The sequence below is a fragment of the Cervus canadensis genome, chromosome 1, assembly GCF_019320065.1.
Source record: "Cervus canadensis isolate Bull #8, Minnesota chromosome 1, ASM1932006v1, whole genome shotgun sequence".
In the NCBI taxonomy this organism is placed as follows: Eukaryota; Metazoa; Chordata; class Mammalia; order Artiodactyla; family Cervidae; genus Cervus; species Cervus canadensis.
Window position 1 is genome coordinate 70,699,965 of NC_057386.1, and position 19,635 is coordinate 70,719,599.

Genomic DNA, 19,635 nt, shown 5'->3' on the forward strand with positions numbered 1-19,635 from the left:
GTATTTTGTGGAATGGGGAGGCAGAGTACAGAGAGGATGCAGTGTTGTCTGCTTTCAGAGAGGATGGTAATGAAATGGAGAAAACTGGGTGTATTAAATCATAGGTGTGGCAAGTGAGCAAGGGGGGTGAGTCAAGAGGGAGCAGAGGAGGGCCCTAGAGCTTGAGCCAGTCCCTTGGGCGCTGTTGGTAAGTTGGTTCTTGGAAGTGATAGACTTTCAGATTCTCTCCTAGGAGTTAGGGAATCTTTTAAAAGGCCTCCCTTCTTAGTGGAGTTAAGATAACACACGGGTTGGGGGGTCCAAGAGAATGGATGAGTCTGATGGAAGTGGTAATTGCATGTGTGTGGTGCTTACTCACTCAGTCATGTCTGACTCTTTGCCACCCTTTGGACTGTAGCCCACCAGGCTTCTCTGTCAATGGGATTTTTCAGGCAAGGATACTGGAGTGGGTTTCCATTTTCCTCCTCCAGGGTATCTGCCTGACCCAGGGATCGAACCAGCATCTCCTATCTCTTGCATTGCAGGCTGATTCTTTATCTGCTGAGCAGTGGCCTGATCAATGCAACATACTTACCTGCACGTTGGAGCCAGACTGTAGACTGACAAGGAAGCAATTGAATTGTAGCTGACAATTCAACTGCAAATATTGCTTCCTTTATATGTAGTGAGTTGGTGGCAGAATTACTGCTTTGCTGTGCCACATAGATACCAAATCTGAATGGAATAACCAAATGCTTGGGTGGTGTGGGTGGGTCAGTGGCACAGGGAGGCCAAGTCCATGTGCCCTGCATCATGGCAGCATAGAGTTAAAAGAAAAGCTCACCACTGCCCTCGTCCTAGAGCTCCTTCACGTCCATCTCAGTGGCTTCCATTCCCTGCGGGATGAAAATGTAAAAAGCAAAGCTGAACTTTCCCTCTACAGCTCAAACATGAGAGACCTTTTGTCTTGACGTTGCTTTGGTATCACAGACCACCAGGAAGCCAATCCCACCTGGAAACACAGCAACAAATCCAGCCCTTTCTAGGAAATGTTATTCCAGTATCTGAAACTGTAACAGACCATGTATATACTTTTTCTTTAAATGCTGTTTATTTAAATAGAAAAAATTAATTTCAATGTTAGAAATCCTGTAAGTACATATCCACTTTCCCCCTTAAGTCCACACCATAGATTAAGTTACATAAAATATCTCCTGGCAATAGATACATGTTTAGTGTTAGCTACATAAGTGATTAAATTAATGTAATGTGCACATGCTTTGCAGGTTACAAGACATTATATAATTATGTTGCTGCTATAGATGACTGGCTTTTAAAAATTTTGTTGATTGGGAAGTCTATTGGATCTAGTTAATTGTTGATAAATTAATCATTGCTCTCTCGACAGTTTATTTGAAAGGCCCATAGTTTCTAGTTGAGTATTGAATTGTCTTATTGAATGCTGTGTTATTACTTTAGGGGTTAGAAGTTAGATGTGTTATTTTTCTACCTTGGTTGAGAAAACTAGTTTTATCATGATACCTGAAGAAACATTTAGTATTTGTTTATTATCTCTCTTGTTGCCTCAAGTGCTTCACATTTTTTTTTTTTTTTTTTGCCTCATGTGGACTATGAAGAGGGAATTCCCTGGTGATCCAGTGGTTAAGAATCTGCCTTCCAGTCCAGGTGACCTGGGTTCAATCCTAAGGTCCCACATGCTACCGAGCAGCTAAGCCATCGTGCCACAGCTCCTGAGCCTGGGCTCTGCAGTAATAGAAAGCAACCCAGTACAACCAAACTAATAATAATAATAAAAGGCTGGGAAGAGAGGATAGTGTGATGGTCTACTTGATTTTTTACAGATTATTCATTTTTTATATTTATATTTTAAAAATATATGCATTATCATCTGAGCTTCTCCCTTTCTCTTTCCTGTCCTTTTCCTCTTTTCCTTTTATCACCGTTTCTCCTTCTCGGATGCTGGTAGATTTTAGCTCTTCCACTAACCAGGTCCTCACCAAGCTAGACTCTTCAGTAGGTTCCTGCTTGGTCCCCTGGTGTTTTTGTTGTCACGGCCCTCATGGTCATCTGGCTATGTGTGGACTCCTGGAAGCTCTGGGCATAACTGTTTTTCAGCCCAGAGTGGGACATCCACTCAGGTTTCCAAATCCTGAACCAGGCTTTGTAATGAGGAAAGTACTACTTTCTTGGCATGCTTCCCTGATGGCTCAGTGGTAAAGAATCCGCCTGCCAATACAGGAGACGCAGGTTTCATCCCTGGGTTGGGAAGATCCCTTTGAGGAGGAAATGGCAACCCACTCCAGTATTCTTGCCTTGGAAATCCCATGGACAGAGGAGCTCCAGTCCATGGCCTCACATAGAGGCCTGAAAAAATATAAAGACTGTCACTGTTTCTACTGTTTCCCCATCTATTTGCCATGAAATGATGGGACCAGATGCCATGATCTTAGTTTTCTGAATGTTGAGTTTAGAGCCAACTTTTTCACTCTCCTCTTTCACTTTCATCAAGAGGCTCTTTAGTTCTTCCTCGATTTCTGCCATAAGTGTGATGTCATTTGCATATCTGAGGTTATTGATATTTTTTCCCAGCTATCTTAGTTCCAGCTTGTGCTTCATCCACCCCAGCATTTCTCATGATGTACTCTCCATGTAAGTTAAATAAGCAGGGTAACAATATATAGCCTTGACGTACTCCTTTTCAGACCTAAAATTATGCCTTAGTCTCTACACTGACTCAATCTTAGCCCATACACAACATTAACTCATTGGGAGAATCTGCTTGATTAATTTAGTAAAGACTCAATTCATACTTCAGGAAATAAATGAAATTCACTGTGTTGCAAAGAAATGAATTGATTCCCTGTATCTTCAATTGGATATTATTTTTCCCAAATTGAAACCTAATTTCAGATTTCTTTTTTCATCATGGTGATTTGTTGATAATTTTTATTCTTTTCTATGAATTATACTAATCAGATACTGGTAATAGTTAATAAATTTTCCCTTCTTTGTTTTAGACTTATTTACCTACAATGATAGGTGTATTTAAGTGAATATCCTATTCACTGCCACCTAAATACTGTATTTACTAGACTTTCTGGTGTTCTAGTGGCCATGTAATTAAATTCTGGCCGGTGAAATGTAAATGGAAGCACTGTATATCACATTCAAGACATCACATTATTTGTTATGTTATTAAAAATTTATTTATTTATTTGTCTGTGTTGGGTCTTAGATGTGGCACACGGGCTTAGTTGCCCCATGGCATGTGGGATATTAATTTGCTGACTGGGGATTTGAACCCACATCCCTTGCGTTGGAAGGTGGATTCTTAACCATTGGGCTACCAGGGAAGTCCTCAAGACATCTCTTTAAAAGTTCATTTTTCCTTCTTCTCTGCTTACTGGAATGTTAATTTGATGACTAGAGCCTGAGGAGAAATCTTATGCCATGCTAATGATTAGACCTCTTGATAGCTGAGTAGCAAGAATAGGACTCGGGTCCTTTTGACTATGGAGCTGTCATGCCAGCCCTGGATTGCCTACCTCAGGACTTCCTTCACATGAAAAAAGGAATACCTCTCTTGGATAAGCTACTGTTATTTGGAGTTTCTTTTTCTGTATGTGTATGTAGTTAAACTTAATCACAATTAGTATGAAATATATGTGTATAATTTTCAAATAATGGAATAGAATAAAGTAAGCTTAATGCTGGAATTATACTGAATAGAATGAAAAATAATATGATATTTAGAAGACACTTGGAAAGCTGGATTACTTCCTGGGTCCATTATATCTTAATAGTGTGCAGTATTATAAAAAACATCTCACTGATTGTCTTGAATTTTCTACCTCTTTTCTTCTGGATATGTGGATTTAATATTGAGAAATAGTTTTGTTACTTAGCAACAGTATTCCTAATGCAAGTACAAAACTAGACATCTAGGGGGAATTTTGGAAATTTTTTTTTAGAATCCATTTTTCTAATGTGTTCTGGAACTGACTTGATTTTTTTTTTTTCATTTCTTGAGTGGTAGTGATATACACTCAAATGTGATTGCAGATGGTTCTCATGAACCTTATGCATCTTAGGTCAAGGAAAGACATTCAAAATAAAAGATCTCCAAATTTTCATTATCTTTGAGTTTTCATATTATTATACATCTAACAGAATTATTTTAAAAATCATGGTAAGAAATACATATATATATATAAAACATAAAATTTACCATTTTAATTATTTTAAAGTCTAAAGTTCATTGATGTTAATCACATTGTTGTGTAATCATTACCACTGTCTCTCTCTAAAACTTTTTTATCTTCCCGAAATCAAACTCTATATCTGTTAGGCAATAATTCCCCATTTCTCCTTCTCCTAAGCCCCTGGCAACTGACTTTATTATTTTGTCTCTTTACATTAGACCCAACCCCATGAACTGTAGTCTGCCAGGCTCCTCTGTCCATGGAATTTTACAGGCAAGAATGTTGGTGTGGGTTGCCATTTCTTTCGTTAGGAGATTTTTCCAACGTGGGGATTGAACTTGTGTCTCTTGCGCATCTCCTGCATTGGTAGGCAGATTCTTTAGCAGCTGAGCCACCAGGGAAGTCCCAAGAAACCTAATGAGGTAGAATCACTCAATATTTGTCTTTTTGGGAGTGACCTATTCCACACTAACATGATTATTTTGCTTTACTTAATAATCCGTGAATTGTTATTGCTTAAATTATATTTCTCACATTCATCTTCTGAGAATTTTTGTCTCTAGTAGTACTTATAATGGATGTTAACAGAGTGGATAATGTTAGATTAAAATAGAGTATTAGAATTGTTAACATTAGATAGCATCACTGACTCAGGGGACATGAACTTGAGCAAACTCCCGGATATAGTGAAGGTTAGGGAAGTCTGGCATGCTGCAGTCCATGGTGTCCCAAAGATTTGGGCATAACTTAGCAACTGAAAAGAACAAAAACAAATCAAAATTGTTAACTTATCAAGTACAGTACAAGATAGAAGTCACTATACAGTTATATGTTTTGAATATTATAAAAATAATTGAAACATAAAACGACTTTTTTTTTTTTAACAGATATGAGATAAATCCATTGGTATTTTAGCCAATATGGTGAGTTTTTTGTGACTCTATATGTGTGTGCTTAGTCACTCAGTTGTGTCTGATTCTTTGTGACCTCATGTTGCCCGCCAGGCTCCTCTGTCCATGGGGTTCTCCAGGCAAGAATATTAGAGTGGGTTCCCATGCCCTCCCCCAGGGGATCTTCCCAACCCAGGGATTGAACCTGGGTCTCTCACATAGCAGGCGGATTCTTTACCGTCTGAAACACCAGGAAAGCCCATGACTCTATATAAGAACATAAAAACATAAATATCATGTTACAGTGTAATACTTGATTTCATAGAGTATTTGGATATATGACAAATAAGTAAAATGTGATTTTAGGATAAATATTCAAATTCACAGATTAAGCAGTTATCCCAATTGGCTTATATTCTGTTTGTGTAACAAATGGTAAATTATTGTTTCTTTCTCAGAATGTATAGATTAAGGGGATTGAACAATAATCTATAAAAGGAATTAAGTTAAAGATGATTTGTTGCCTTGGGGGGAAAATATTGATAATCTTTGTTATTTCAAAAATAACATTTTGTCCTTGACTGAATTGTTTGGCTTCTATTTTTTTTTTTTTTAAAGCTTTATCACTTCTTGCGCCCTCTTGTTTTCTTCCAGAGGCACATTACAGAAGTGCACTTTAATCAAACCTTTCTGGTAGACTGGTATTATAGCTAAGAATCTTTAAAAAAGATAAAATCCTTGTTGAAAGAAGAAACATGATAGGGAGTTGGCGTAATGGGAGGCATGCAACTATATTTGCAAATCTTAGACATTATCCCACAGTTTTGGTGTAACCCTTCAGCTAACAATTAAAATCTTTGTTTTATCAGTCACCACCCAACCCTAACAGATGGGTGAAGAATTAATCTGATTTGTATTTTTCCTCACAACTTTCTCCTGCACATTGTAATGTTCTGTGATTAACATTCAGTGGGTTCTTAAAGATGACTGATGGGCCTAAAAGATAGAATGTGTACATCCTATTTAAATGATGCTAGAGGAAAACCACAGCACAGAAGTGCTCCCAAGACCCCTGTAGAAATTTGAAGACGATTTTGATACTCTCGTCCACTCGAAAAGAAATCCGCTGTAAATACTGTAATGTTTTTTCCCTTGCCAGGACCCGCCTTGCCTGGTGTCATTTCTTGAGCTCTCCTGGGAGGAGATTAGTCTAAAACAACAAAGTAGCCAGATGTCTGGTTCTGAGAGAGTCCCAGAGGCCAGGCTACGGTAGGCACCAGAAACCGCGTGGGGCTGAAGATCAAAGATACCTGAGAATTACTTATGGGCACATAGTATGTGTTGTTCCCATTATTAACAGTCTGAGAAAATTTGTTTCTCTAATTAACCCTTTTGTTGGAGTAACCTTAAATTTTAGTGAGTATATTTCTTTTTTGATAGGTTTTCTGTTGTGGATTTTTTGAAAAGTGCATGTGTCAAAAAAGAGAAATGAAAAGGAAGTCACATGCCTGATTGAAATCTCCAAAATAGATAACACTATCCAGTGTGTAGTCATTTATCATGAAATAAGTGGACATTATAGTTCCAAGTTAAAATTACAAATTAAGAGTCTGGAAATGCATGATATCCTATGTACAAATAGTTGTTCCTTATTAAAGTCACTATTATTTCAACCCTTTTGGAGTGGAAATTTTTAGATCACAGCTTCCTGGTCTTAAAATGAATTCAGAGTAAATCCCAGTGGTGGGAAACCTGTCCCTTATTAATAGTTGACCTCTTTCTTTTCACACTGGTATTATAATGAAATGTTAATTAAAAATTCTTGCCACCCTTTACCTGTTTGCTTTATAGGTACAATTTTGTATTGTCTAGACACACAGATTTGGGCAATGTGAGTACATTTGCTCTTTTGAGTTAATCTTAATCCCCATGCCTCTCAAAGTGTATAGCTGAATTTATTCCAAGGCATGAGGAAAAACCTAATGATAACTTCTGATGTCTTTAGCCCCAAGATGAGAGTATCAAAAGAGAGAACAAAAGATTTAGGTTGGCCCCACACCCTGTGTTTTTGTTTCTGTTCAATATCATTGTGTAACAACAAAATCATGTAAATACCTAATTCCTGCTTTCCTTGAGAGATCATCATAAACCATTGTTATCCAGACCATGATTAGCCCAGCTTTAAGTGCTACCACACAGTCTTAACATCTGGTAATATAAACTTGGCATAGAAGCTATAAAAATGTCCTGAAACCTAATTGGAAATATGTATTTGCAACGTAGTGCAGAGATTTCATATCCTGTGTGCTGTGGTCAAGCCTTCTTGTAACTCTTTGAGGAAAAGGAAGCCCCTAGGAGCAGTTTTAAGGATTAATTGATTGATCTCTTTGTTTCTAGATTTAAGTACGGAAGCAAGAATAAAATTGGCTTCTTGCACAAAGAACTAGAGAGGCAACTGTATTTTGCGCGCCCCCCCTCCCCCCCCCCGCCCCCAGAGGAGAATTTGTTATTGCTTCTGTGACAAAGGGCCATCTGCATTTTTACTCCTTCCACCTGTGTTTTTCTTAGTAGCTACCACTGTGAGCACCATTTCTATCACCAGAGTCTTGGTGATAGAAGTCTTGGGCTTCCCTGGTAGCTCAGACGGTAAAAAATCTGCCTGCCATGCAGGAGACCTGGGTTCAATCCCTGGGTTGGGAAGATCCCCTGAAGGAGGGCATGGCAACCCCCTCCAGTATTCTTGCCTGGAAAATCCCCATGGACAGAGGAGCCCGGCAGGTACCTGGGGTCGCAGAAGTCGGACAGAACAGGGTCTGGTTATCTGTATTTCTTTTTTTTTTTTCTTTTATTTATCTGCATTTATGTCATGCTGAATTTACTCCCAGCCCGTAAGTCGGTGTTTCTTCTGGGATATCTTTCTCCTGCTCTGCAGCCTCCTCTTCTGGTTTAGCAGCAGTCTGCTGTGTCTCAGTGAGGATCAACTCAGTGTGGTCGACAGCGCTCAAGCCTGGGTTGTCTGCAAGTCCTGCAATGCATCCTGGCGGCTGTGTTCATCTGGTTGTGCTCAGGGATCAGAAAATGTACTTCGAGTCCCTTCAGTTCAGCATCACTCTCTGCTTTTTGAAGCAGGGGCAGAAAAAGGTTCAGCACTCATTTGTGGGCCATCAACCCTGCGTCCAGCCCCACTGTTTGGCCAGGCACACCTCCTGGCTCCACCATTGTATCCACAGCATGGTTTACACCGCTTCTGAAAGCGACATCCTTCCTGTACTTGGTGGCTTTTTGGATACGCCAGGAGAGGCAGGAGACACTCGCTGGGTTCGATCCCTGGGTTGGGAAGATCCCCTGCAGAAGGAAATGGCAACCCACTCCAGTATTCTTGCCTGGAAACTTCCATGAACAGTGGAGCCTGGTGGGCTACAGTCCATGAGGTCTCAGAGTCGGACACCACTGAGCTCACGCATAATCAGCAGTCTCTCAGTTACAAACACTGTTTCATAAATATTTTTCAGCCCCAGTTAATGGCTAACGTTAAGCAAATAGTATTCAGAGTAACAAGGCACTTCCTAGTACCACAGTGGTAGTCAGTTTGCAAGATTTGATCTGAAAGGCATATTTCCAGGACTGAAGTCCAGTGGTAGAAGTAGCGTTATACCCTTTGTAGTTCAGGGGGCTATTCTTGTTTCCCCCTTTCCCCTCACTCCCAAGACACACACACTCAGGTACACACACACACACACACGTAAAATAGGGATTTGCTAAGAAGACTAGAAAGTAACGCCTCTTTTTAGCTTTCAGAAGTTACCAGTGCTACTGGCTATGAACCTGTGAATGTCTTCACCTTGGGTTATTCCACTGACTACTGGGACTCATCTCTGCCCCTGCCCGACCCTGTTCCTTCCCCCCAACATCCCCCATACCTTATGCATCATTACTATGTATGTCAGCTCTTTATGGAGCATTTCTCCTACAATACTGTATACAGAGATGTGTTTAATTATGTTTTTAAAAAGTTAGATATTATCAAATTTAAGGAGGTGAAGTGTGTGGGCTTTCTAGTTCCTGCTTTTTATCTATTCACTCTATCTTCCTTATTCATAGATTTCTTTTTACATTACCTCCTCCTCTACCCTCCTCTACCTTTATTGCCTTGGGCTCCAATATCACTGCAGATGGTGACTGCAGCCATGAAATTAAAAGACGCTTGCTCCTTGAAAGAAAAGCTATGACAAACCTAGACAGCATATTAAAAAGCAGAGACATTACTTTGCCAACAAAGGTCCATCTAGTCAAAGCTTTGGTCTTTCTAGTAGTCTTGTATGGATGTAAGGGTTGGACTATAAAGAAAGCTGAGTGCCGAAGAATTGATGCTTTTGAACTGTGGTATTGGAGAAGACTCTTGAGAGTCCCTTGAACTGCAAGGAGACCCAACCAGTCAATCCTAAAGGAAATCAGTCCTGAATATTCATTGGAAGGACTGATGCTGAAGTTCCAATACTTTGGCCACCTGATGCGAAGAGCTGACTCATTAGAAAAGACCCTGATGCTGGACAAAATTGAAGGCAGGAGGAGAAGAGAACAACAGAGGATGAGATGGTTGGATGGTATCACCAACTTGATGGACATAAGTTTGAGCAAGCTCCAGGAGATGGTGAAGGACAGGGAAGCCTGGCAAGCTGCAGTCCATGGGGTCGCAAAGAGTCGGATTGAGCAACTGAATAGCAACCTCTACCCTGTCATATTTTATTTCTCTTTTTCATCATCTTGAGTTCTTAACTCTGTTTCAACATTCTGTCTGTAGCTTTCTAGGACAGGTTCTGATTTGAAATAAGAACTAAGTTGTAAGAGCAGGTAATAAAGACCTCTTTTAAAAATTCTTTTAATAACAATGCATAATGATTTAGTACTTGAGTGGCCATGGAAGGAGTAATCCATAAACTCTTTGTGATGGGATTATGTGCTAAATAAAATTGCTTGTGGTATAATCAAGTTGACTTTTTTAGAATGTGATGACCCAATTGCATTTTAATTTCTCTTAATTTTAAAAGCTTTGAGGTTAAGGGTAGAATCTTAAGCTTTTCTTTTTAATCTAGGATGGTCTGAAAGATCTGCTACTTACTTACTTACCTTTTACTTGCTTGCTAAATTTCTTTAGTTTTAAAGTTATATTTATCCTCACATGAGGTTTGGAGTAATAGCCTTAGAACATCTGTTTATGGTTTATTTTTTACTTGTTTATTTTACAATTTTTATTGGAGTGTGGTTGGTTTACAGTGTTGTTAGTTTCTACTGTAGACCAAAGTGAAGCAACTCTACCTGTACAGGTATCCCCCCTTTTTTGGATTTCTTTGCCGTTCAGGTCACCATAGAGCACTGAGTATAGCGTTCCCTGTGGTATACAGTGCATGTGTGTATGCTCAAAAAGTTGTGTCCAACTCTTTGTCACTTCGTGGACTGTAGCCTGCCGGGCTCCTCTGTCCTTGGAAATTTCCAGGGAAGAACACTGAAGTGGTTTGCCATTTCCTACTCCAGGGGATCTTCCCAACCCAGGGATTGAACCCAAGTCTCTTGCATTTCCTGCATTGGCAGGTAGATTCTTTACCACAGTGCCTCCTAGGAAGTAGGTTCTATTTACTGTTTAAAATGGTGGTCTTTGATTTTAAATTGCCTGCAGCTCAGAGGTTGCAAAGTGATAGGATTAGATCTTAGCAGATGATAAGGTCCTTTCCCCAGTGGCAAGTGTAGGGCACCATGCTGCTGGAGATGGCAATCTTGGAAGGAAAGTTATGTTTTGAATATAAAATGATCAGTTCTTAGATCCTTGTGATGTCTAACCCTATTACTAAAATGAAAAACATTTTTTTAGAAATTATAGAAAATTAAGTATTGTCATTGATTGTGACTATTATGAGCAGTTGACTGAAAAGGAATGTTTCATGTGGAGTATTTTTCCCCTTTCAAGTGAGATTTACATGATTCACTACGAAATGAAACTACAGCCCATGGATAATCAGATACCTCAGAATAATGTTTGGGAAGCTGGGTTTCCTGAAGATATGAGGCTTAGTTATTTTAGCCTGGGGATTTTGCCTGGGGAAAAATGTATGTGCCTCAACAGCTGAAGGGCTATTCAGGAAGAAACAAAGTAAAATGGCATCTATTTTAACGTGTAATTTCGGTATTTCATACTTAATCTTATCCTTGGCAGAAATGTCAGAATATACTAGCTACAAACCATCTCTGAAGCCACATCTACACTACCAAATTGAACTGGGTAAAGTCCTTAAAATCAAGTAGTTTTACACGGGGAGAAGAGGTCCTTTCTCCATAATTCCCTGGTGGGAAGGGACTACTCTAGTAGAATAAAAATGAAGATGTGGTGTATTTCAAATACAGGAATACACAGTCTAAAGGATTGGCTGCAGGGAGGGATGGGAGCAGATTTTAAGCTTTGGTGTATCATACTTCAAAATAATGATGGTTTTTTGTGCATTGTTTTCTATTTGCTCCTACTTAATTTGAAGTAGCACTTTTCTTTATTTATGTTTAGATTTCTTTTCATTTTAACCTCATCCAAAATTGAATTCCTGTTGTTAGAAATGATACCACAATTCTGTTCCTTCTCTACCATTCTTTAGAGGCTGAATTATTCTAGCTGTGTAATTTGCTGTTTAAGTTAAAATCAAATTCTTACTGATGGAATAGCTAAATTTCTATTTTCTATCAGTGCTTTTCTTTTGTTTATGCTGGAATAGAAACATACCCCTTGAAGGAATTAAATTGGTAAAGTCTAGGCCGCCATTTATTTCGTCACCACATGGCTGTTGTTTATTGTTTTTTAATCAAATATCAAGTTTCTGTACTTAACGACTTGGAAGATACATTACATTTTGTCAAAATATAAGAATTTATGAAGAATAAAGAGCCTCTGGAATCCCCACAAGATCAAGGAGGGGATGTGTATAATTTTGCTGTTTAACACATGTATAAGCATTAATATTTATTATTGAGTTTAGTATTTTGTATTTACACTCCTGTCAACATATAATATATCATAGTGTATTGTTTAGAGGCCATTAAACAGCTCACGATTTGTTCACAGAAGAAGGAGAAAAAGTTAGGGTTTTTTTTTCCCTCTTTTATTTGAATTTTCCCTTGGTTGCTTGGTGAAGAACAAATAGATTTGTTTCTGATGAGGGAATTTACATTATATAAAATCCTGCCTGGTATGTGTGGAGGTAATCAAAGAACTGACAGGTTGCTGTGTGGTCACCATAATCTGTTAGCATAATGTCCAAATTGTTAATGCCAAGGTAACAGAGGTAACCTTGACAATGAAAATCCATGGCATATGCAGATAGAGCCCTTAATACTTAATTCTTACCTAATTATTAGAATGTGATATAAAGCACGCCAGGTTGGTTGACTTAAACAATACTATTAGTTCCCTATCATTTAAAATTCATAGAAATGTTAGATAAATGCACTTTTGTTTGACTGGAGGATTCATTTTTTATTAAAATAGCCATTAAAAAAACCCAAAATATAATATTTCTAGAAGCTCATTCTTTTTTTAAAAGAAATACTTGACTGGTAGAAAATGTTTCTCTAGCCAAATTGGTAGCCTTGTGCTCTTTTAAATAGCATTACTTGAAATGCTTCTAAAAGTACTTTTTCTCATATTAAATGTCAAATTATACACCTTCCTTGCAACTTTTTTTATGGAGAAATTTCATCAAAGAATGAGACTGTGTTTCATTCGCTGAAGTGAATTATAATTTCAAGCATATGTTTACAACGGTTTGAAGGTGATCTTGAGTAACATATAAGTAGTATCTTTTTAGTAGAATATACCCCTTGGATTTTCCTTATTTGACTGATATTGTGGCATATAAGGCTTCCCTGGTGGCTCAGTCAGTGAAGAGTCTGCCTGCAGTGTGGGAGACCTGGGTTCAATCCCTGAGTCAGAAAGATCCCCTGGAGAAGGAAATGACAACCCACTTCAGTATCCTTGCCTGGAAAATCCCGTGGACAGAGGAGCCTGGCAGGCTACAAAAGAGTTGGACATGTCTGAGCGACTAAGCGTAGGCATACAGTGGCTTGGAAAGAAAACTATACATAGAGTAAATGAAAGACTCCAGGAACTGAACAGCATTAAAATAACATATGGATTTCATACACATAAAAAGTAAAGAGCATACAGATGGGCTTTGTTTGTTTGTTTGTTTGTTTGTTTGTTTGTTTGAAAGAATCTTTAATAATAATTTGAGGTTAAAAAATTTTTTCATCATATCTTTTATGATTCTCTACTTCAGCCGGTTGTAGTGATCCACAGACTTCCCACATGAGGGGATCGGCATGCACAAAGGCTTACACTTCGTGGGAACCTTATAATTGACTTGGGTTAGAATTAAGAAAAATTGCATTTCAAGAAGACAGGGAGGTAGGATTTCGCTCCCACCTCTGTCCCCTTGAGGAAATAGTGATGGCAGCCTTTCAGGTCTTCCCCACACCTCTGGTCCTCTCTATCAGTGAATGATGAAAGAATCTTTAGACAACTGGTGACCAAGCAATTGGTCACCAAGCTTTACCAACTGGGCTCTCGTATTTGCAGCTTTGGTTTTCAGTCCCATTCCTGCCAACTGCAGTGATACGGCCTTTGAACAAACAGACTTTCAAAAGTTAAAAGGCAGTAAGTCAATCCTCTGGAAATGTTGCAGAAACGCAGATTCAAATCATAAATAAGGAAATGCATTGAGTACATTAAATAGACGTAGAAAAATGGATTTCTGTCTTTTGTAGTAAGGTAATTGGGCACCACTGCTTGGCAGGAGCTGGTGCTATTGAGCCTGCCGTAGCTGCCACAGGTTGATAGGCAGGTGATCAGGCAGCTTCCACCGGGGTCTGCACAGGAGGCCTACCTAATATGCTGTCTGCCCTAAGGGCCTATGGGAACACAGTTGGATTATTATGTTAATGCATGAGCCTGCTGCCCTCTTCCTATCCCAGCTGGGTTCCCTGTTGTTAGGAACTGCTTTGCACTGACAGTAGGGTAATATGCTTCATGATTGAAAGGGCAAAGGGGCTTGGAAGGGAAAAAAAAAAATAAGAATAGGCCTGCACAGATATGTAAATGAGGGAAGGAAATCTGTAGGAAGACTTCACTATTAAGTAGAGAGAGAAAGTTTATTACAAAGTTCTTTTTCTCATAACACAATGAGTGGTTTTACTCATTTCTTAATTACTTTCTGGGCTTGCTTTCCATCCTAACACTGGTGTATATAGCACAGGGCAGTGTTTTCCAAAACAGGCACTTATGTTGATTTGTTTTCAACTTAAGATGCTCTTACACATTGGTACCCAGGTAGAGGGCTGACAATAGTGCATTTTTTTTCACACTTTCATTATTCTTTAATTCTTATGCCATAGTTATTCCACTATATTCTTTAGAAAGAAATTTTTTTAGGTTGCTGGAGAATTTATTGTTTGTATTGACACCACTTTTATTTCTCTTTATTTTTGATGCAGCTTTAGAAAACTGCCTAAACCTATCTTTTGGGTGTAGGTAGGGGTGGATGTGAGGAAATGGTTGAATGAGGTGGAAGGATATTCGAGAGGGGGTTATGAGTTGAATATTAGTAAGGGTTCAAATTGCAGTAGCACTTTATTTTCAGTTGAGGTTTTTAATGTTGACATTGTAATACAGTTGAAAAGAGTGTGAGCTTTGGTGTCTACAGACCTGTACAAATCCTGGCTTTATTAATGACTAGCTCTCTAGTTTTAGATAAATTACTTTACCTCTCATCTACTTTACCTGTAAAATGGGCATAATATGAATTTTAAATGAAAGGATAATGAATGTAAATCATTTAGTCTGACCTAGAGTGAGTACTCATAAATGCATGCCATAATGATACTTAATTGCCATTATGGCAGTATTAATTTTCATTTATTAGATGATTATTTTAATATGTGTGGCTCTATTCATCAAATAGATTTCAATCAACTGAAGATTTTTTATCTTTTTCCTCGATGATCTACCTTTTTATCATCAAGCCTCACCAAGTGGAAGTAACTGTAAGTTAAACCAAAATTCAAGACAGAAAATTGTTCAAATAGACATTATTTAACTGAAAGGGTTAATCCGAATACATGTGTGTGCTGTGTCGCTCAGTCATGTCTGACTCTTTGTGATGGATGAACTGCAGCCCTCCATGCTTGAATCCTAGAATATATTCTTAAACAATTAGTTTTATAATATGACATACTTCAAATGGTAAAAGAATATTGAATGGAAAAGAAAATCTAGTTGGGCCAGCGTTCTAGACAGTTCTGGAAGTACTTTCAGCATTTGCCTAAATTCAGTGTGTGTGTGTGCTGAGTCTCTTCAGTCATGTCCGACTCTTTGCAGCCCTATGGACAGTTGCCCACCAGGCTCCTCTGTCCATGGGATTCTCCAGGCAAGAATACTGGAGTGGGTTGCCATGCCCTTCTCCAGGGGATCTTCTCAGCCTAGGAATCAAACCCACATCTCCTGTGGCTTCTGTGTTGCAAGTGGATTCTTTACCACTTGGCCAATGGGGAAGCTCTAAATTTGGGAAAGTTTCCAAATATTCCTGTATGTGTGACAACTGTTTCTAATTCATTTATTTAAGCTAACTTTAAATGGCAGTATATTTTAAATATATCTCTTTGTTTATTACTTAGCACCATACCTGATGTGTGAGATGATTGTGTAAAGATGATGTGTACACAGTGCCTGACACACAAGGAAGAATCAGGAGATGATGGTCACTGATAATGTTGCCAACTCATCCCAGCAGACCAGCTTGTGTTGGTAACTTTGCAGATTAAAAAGGAGGAACTTCAGGGAGATTCTGAAGCTCAGCAAATGCAGAAAGTCTGGGTCTAGTATAGGCTCCCTAAGGCTAGTAGGATGGTTACCATATATCTGGCAAGAAAGGATCTACATGATTTTTTATAATTCTTTCAAATCATTTTACTATTCCACTGAAAGCTTGGTTAAAGTTTAAGATAGGTACCTTGTGTTATATTAGCAAAAAGACTGTGTTCTAAAAAGGTAATTGTGCATTTACATATATAGAATAAAAGGGGAGGGACCAGTTTTAAGCAATCCTTCTTTATGGTTATAGCAAGATTTTGTACATGTCTCCACATGGCTCAGTTATATGTTTGGGGTGTGTGTGGAAACAGTAAGACCATGAAATTAGTGGAGAAATAGTCAAAGGATTATGCCTTTCTTTACGTCCTTGTTTTCTACCAACCAACTGTGCATGCTGTGTACCCTACCTGTTGTCAGAACTCAGTTATATATCTGCCCCACACATAGCTATTATGCACAGAAAGAAGCCCATCCCAGGGTAAATAATAAACTGTTTTAAAGGAAGTCTACTTTGAAGAAAATCTAAGCAGTCTATTTGATTTAAATAAACATTTGTCCAATGTCTGGTTTTCTTTAAAGTAGCTTTGGATTTGACATATCCTAGGTGGCGCTAGTGGTAAAGAACCTGTCTGCTAATGCAGGAGGCATAAGAGATGCAGATTCGATCCCTGGATTGGGAAGATCCCCTGGAGGAGGGCATGGCAACCCACTCCAGTATTCTTGCCTGGAGAATCCCGTGGACAGCGGAGTGTGGCGGACTACAGTCCATGGGATCTCAAAGAGTCGGTCACAACTGAAGCGACTTAGCACACACACACTGTAGATTGAATACTCCATTGTATATTGAAATACATACTCCATTGTAGATTGAAAATTCTTGAGGACAAGGGTCACATCTTCTATTAAACAAAACAAAACAGAAGCCCAGTTCCTTATACACAGAAGGAATGCATCAAATGCTTACTGACTGAATAACTGGGTTGGTTTCAGTGATGATACTCAGATTTTAGGTTCATGGATCCTAGCATTCCTTCTTTTCTCTTTCCTTTCCTCAGTACTGCTCTTGAGAAAGCTCGGTCCACATACCCTTTGGGAATTTTTTGAAGCTGCTGATTGGGTTCAATTTTCAACCTCTCTGCCGCCAATGGTAACTTCTAGGGACCATCTTCCTACCTCTACCCACCATTCGACCTTGTTACACCTTCGCCATGTTGTTATTTTATCAGGGGTGTGAGAAAAGCCGGACTTGGAGAAATGATAACTGGATTGAGATGCACTTCACAGAAAGATACAAAGATTTTGCCAGAGGGATTGGTTTCTGTTCTCCTGGGAGCCATTAACTTCTCTAATGACCCTGCTGTCCCTCTGGTTGTGTTCCCCAGTCAGCCTTTGCCTTTCAGAAGATGCTCTGAGCACCCTAAATGATTGTTTTATTCCCAACCCCAATCCTAGTTAGAATTGTTAGGACCCACTCTGCTATGGAGGTTCATTTCTGCCTTTTCTCCCAATCCCGTTCCAGGACTTGTTTCAGGTTTTAACCCAGAAAGCGGTTAAAAAAAAATTGTTGAATATTTCCTGAGGTCTGACAAATCACTAGATACTAAAAAAGAATACTATGTAATAAGTTATGATTCAATACACAGTGAGTTATGTTGTAAAAAACAACACTGCATTTTTTAAAAGACTTGCTTGCCTCACACCAAAATATACATCCTTTCTTTTTTTTCCCCTACCTTAAGATGTTTGTCTCTTCCTTTTTCAGATTTACCAGAAATTTTGCCTCTATTTCTGGATTTCTAATTTGGCAAGTCATGGGTTAATAGTTCTTACCACTTAATAATATAATATTGATGGTATAGTTAATATTGATATTTATTGAGCATTTAGTGTGCTAATACTTCATATGAATTGTCTCATTTAATTCACACTACTTACAAATAGATACTAATATTATGCCTATTTTTGAGTTGAGGAAGCAGGCTCAAGGGTTAAGTTGATCTTGAAGATCCCATTAGTGCTGGTGCTAGATTCAGACCTAGTTCAGCTAAGTCTAGCGCCCTCTAGGGTGTGCCTGTATATCATGGCTGTTTTTGCACTGAAACCCTAGCCCTCTTTTCCTACCTGTCTCTCTCCAGTCTTTGGGTTCCCTCTGTATCTATTTTTGCATAGGAGGTTGTGTCCCATCAGACATAATCATATCACTTAGGTCTAGGGAGATGGATCATGGATAAATAAAAGGAAAACCATGCTAGTAAGTTGTTGTTGTTTTTAACTCTACTTTTCAGGGTTGACTAGGTAGGCAACCTAGTAATGTGGTGTGTGTTCTGGCTAAATCACTTCAGTCGTGTCTGACTCTTTGTGACCCAATGGACCATAGACTACCAGGCTTCTCTGTCCATTGGGTTCTCCAGATAGGACCCAGGGAGGATCGAACCCACGTTTCTTACATCTCCTGAATTGGCAGGTAGTTTTTTTTTTTTTTCCCACCACTAATACCACTTGGGAAGCCCTTAGGTAACTTGGTATTATCTCATAATAATAATCTCAAAGGAAAAAATAAGAGCTAGCCTAACTAGTCCCTCTTTTGCTAGTAAAGCTTGGCAGCAAAGGTTGTATGGGTGGTGAATAGTTAACAGGAAGCTGACTGTTGAAGGGAGTGGAATCTGTATTAGTTTTCTTGAAGATAAACCTCACCTTGGAGGTAACAATCTAATAAGTGCACTGACAGACCTTGAAGAGAAAAGTTACTAAGAAGAAACTGGGCATAAGTTAATAAGTCAGATTTTACCTTCATGATAAAGCCTGCCCTGGCTGCTGGAAACTGATTGAGAAGGCAGTGAAGTTTGGCTTTCAGCAAGATTTTAGGTTTTGTAGGAGGACTCCTGAGAGTCCTAAGAACGAAACTTCTGAAATCATTTATTCAGGCTCTCAACCAGACACAAGTTGTCTGTTGAAGTTCCAGTGGTTTGAGAGAATTCTAGTTATAATGAACAATTGAATACAAGTATTCTGTCCTAAGGCTTTCTTCCTGAGCCTAAGACTGCATCTCACATTGATATAGTGGTTTTAGGAGTTCCAGTGTCACCACTAATTCACTGCACTTATTTCCCTCAAACACTTCACTTCTCTGAGCCTTATTTTTCACAGTCTGTAAAATGGAATAATACCTCATAGGGTTATTTGGGGAATTATGAGAAATATCACTTGTTTGGCATATAGAAGATGCTCAAAAAATGTCAGCTTCCCCTGCACCCTGCCAACTTATGAAATGCTATTTTGAAGGAAAAGTAAAGTAATAGAAGTTGTCATTTCATTATAAATTGCTGGGTCAGGAAGCAGGTTTTATCTCCTGATCTTGTAGAATATTATGCATCAACTCTCCATTAAGCCCCTGTGAGCTTCCCGTATAGGGGAAAAAATAAAGTTTGATTAATAAAAACTCTTAGAAGGTAGTTTTTAAACTGTGATGAAGCTCAGTTGAAGGTAGCCAAGTGGGGCCATTTCCAGGAGTCTTGGAGGTGAGGCAATTTGTTTTTGTACTTGTATCAGTGCTTTTACTCTTTCTAATCTCATTTCTAGTCCCTTAGGATACATAATAAAGTCTTCAGTACTATACATTTTTATTAAACATCTTTTTTGG

The 19,635-nt window shown here is 38.7% G+C and overlaps 1 protein-coding gene across 5 annotated transcripts in view; it reads left to right on the forward strand.

Annotated features, from left to right (window-relative positions):
- Positions 1–19,635, forward strand: part of SLC10A7 (solute carrier family 10 member 7) — a 288,285-nt gene that overhangs the window by 43,666 nt on the left and 224,984 nt on the right. The window contains exon 5 of one of the 5 annotated variants that reach the window (XM_043485048.1): positions 1,617–2,172. The exons of the other annotated variants lie outside the window; for them this stretch is intronic. Coding sequence (XP_043340983.1) covers positions 1,617–1,712 — 96 coding nt within the window. The 3' untranslated portion in view covers positions 1,713–2,172. Of the gene's footprint in view, positions 1–1,616; positions 2,173–19,635 lie in introns of those variants that run through there. 5 annotated transcript variants of the gene reach the window in all.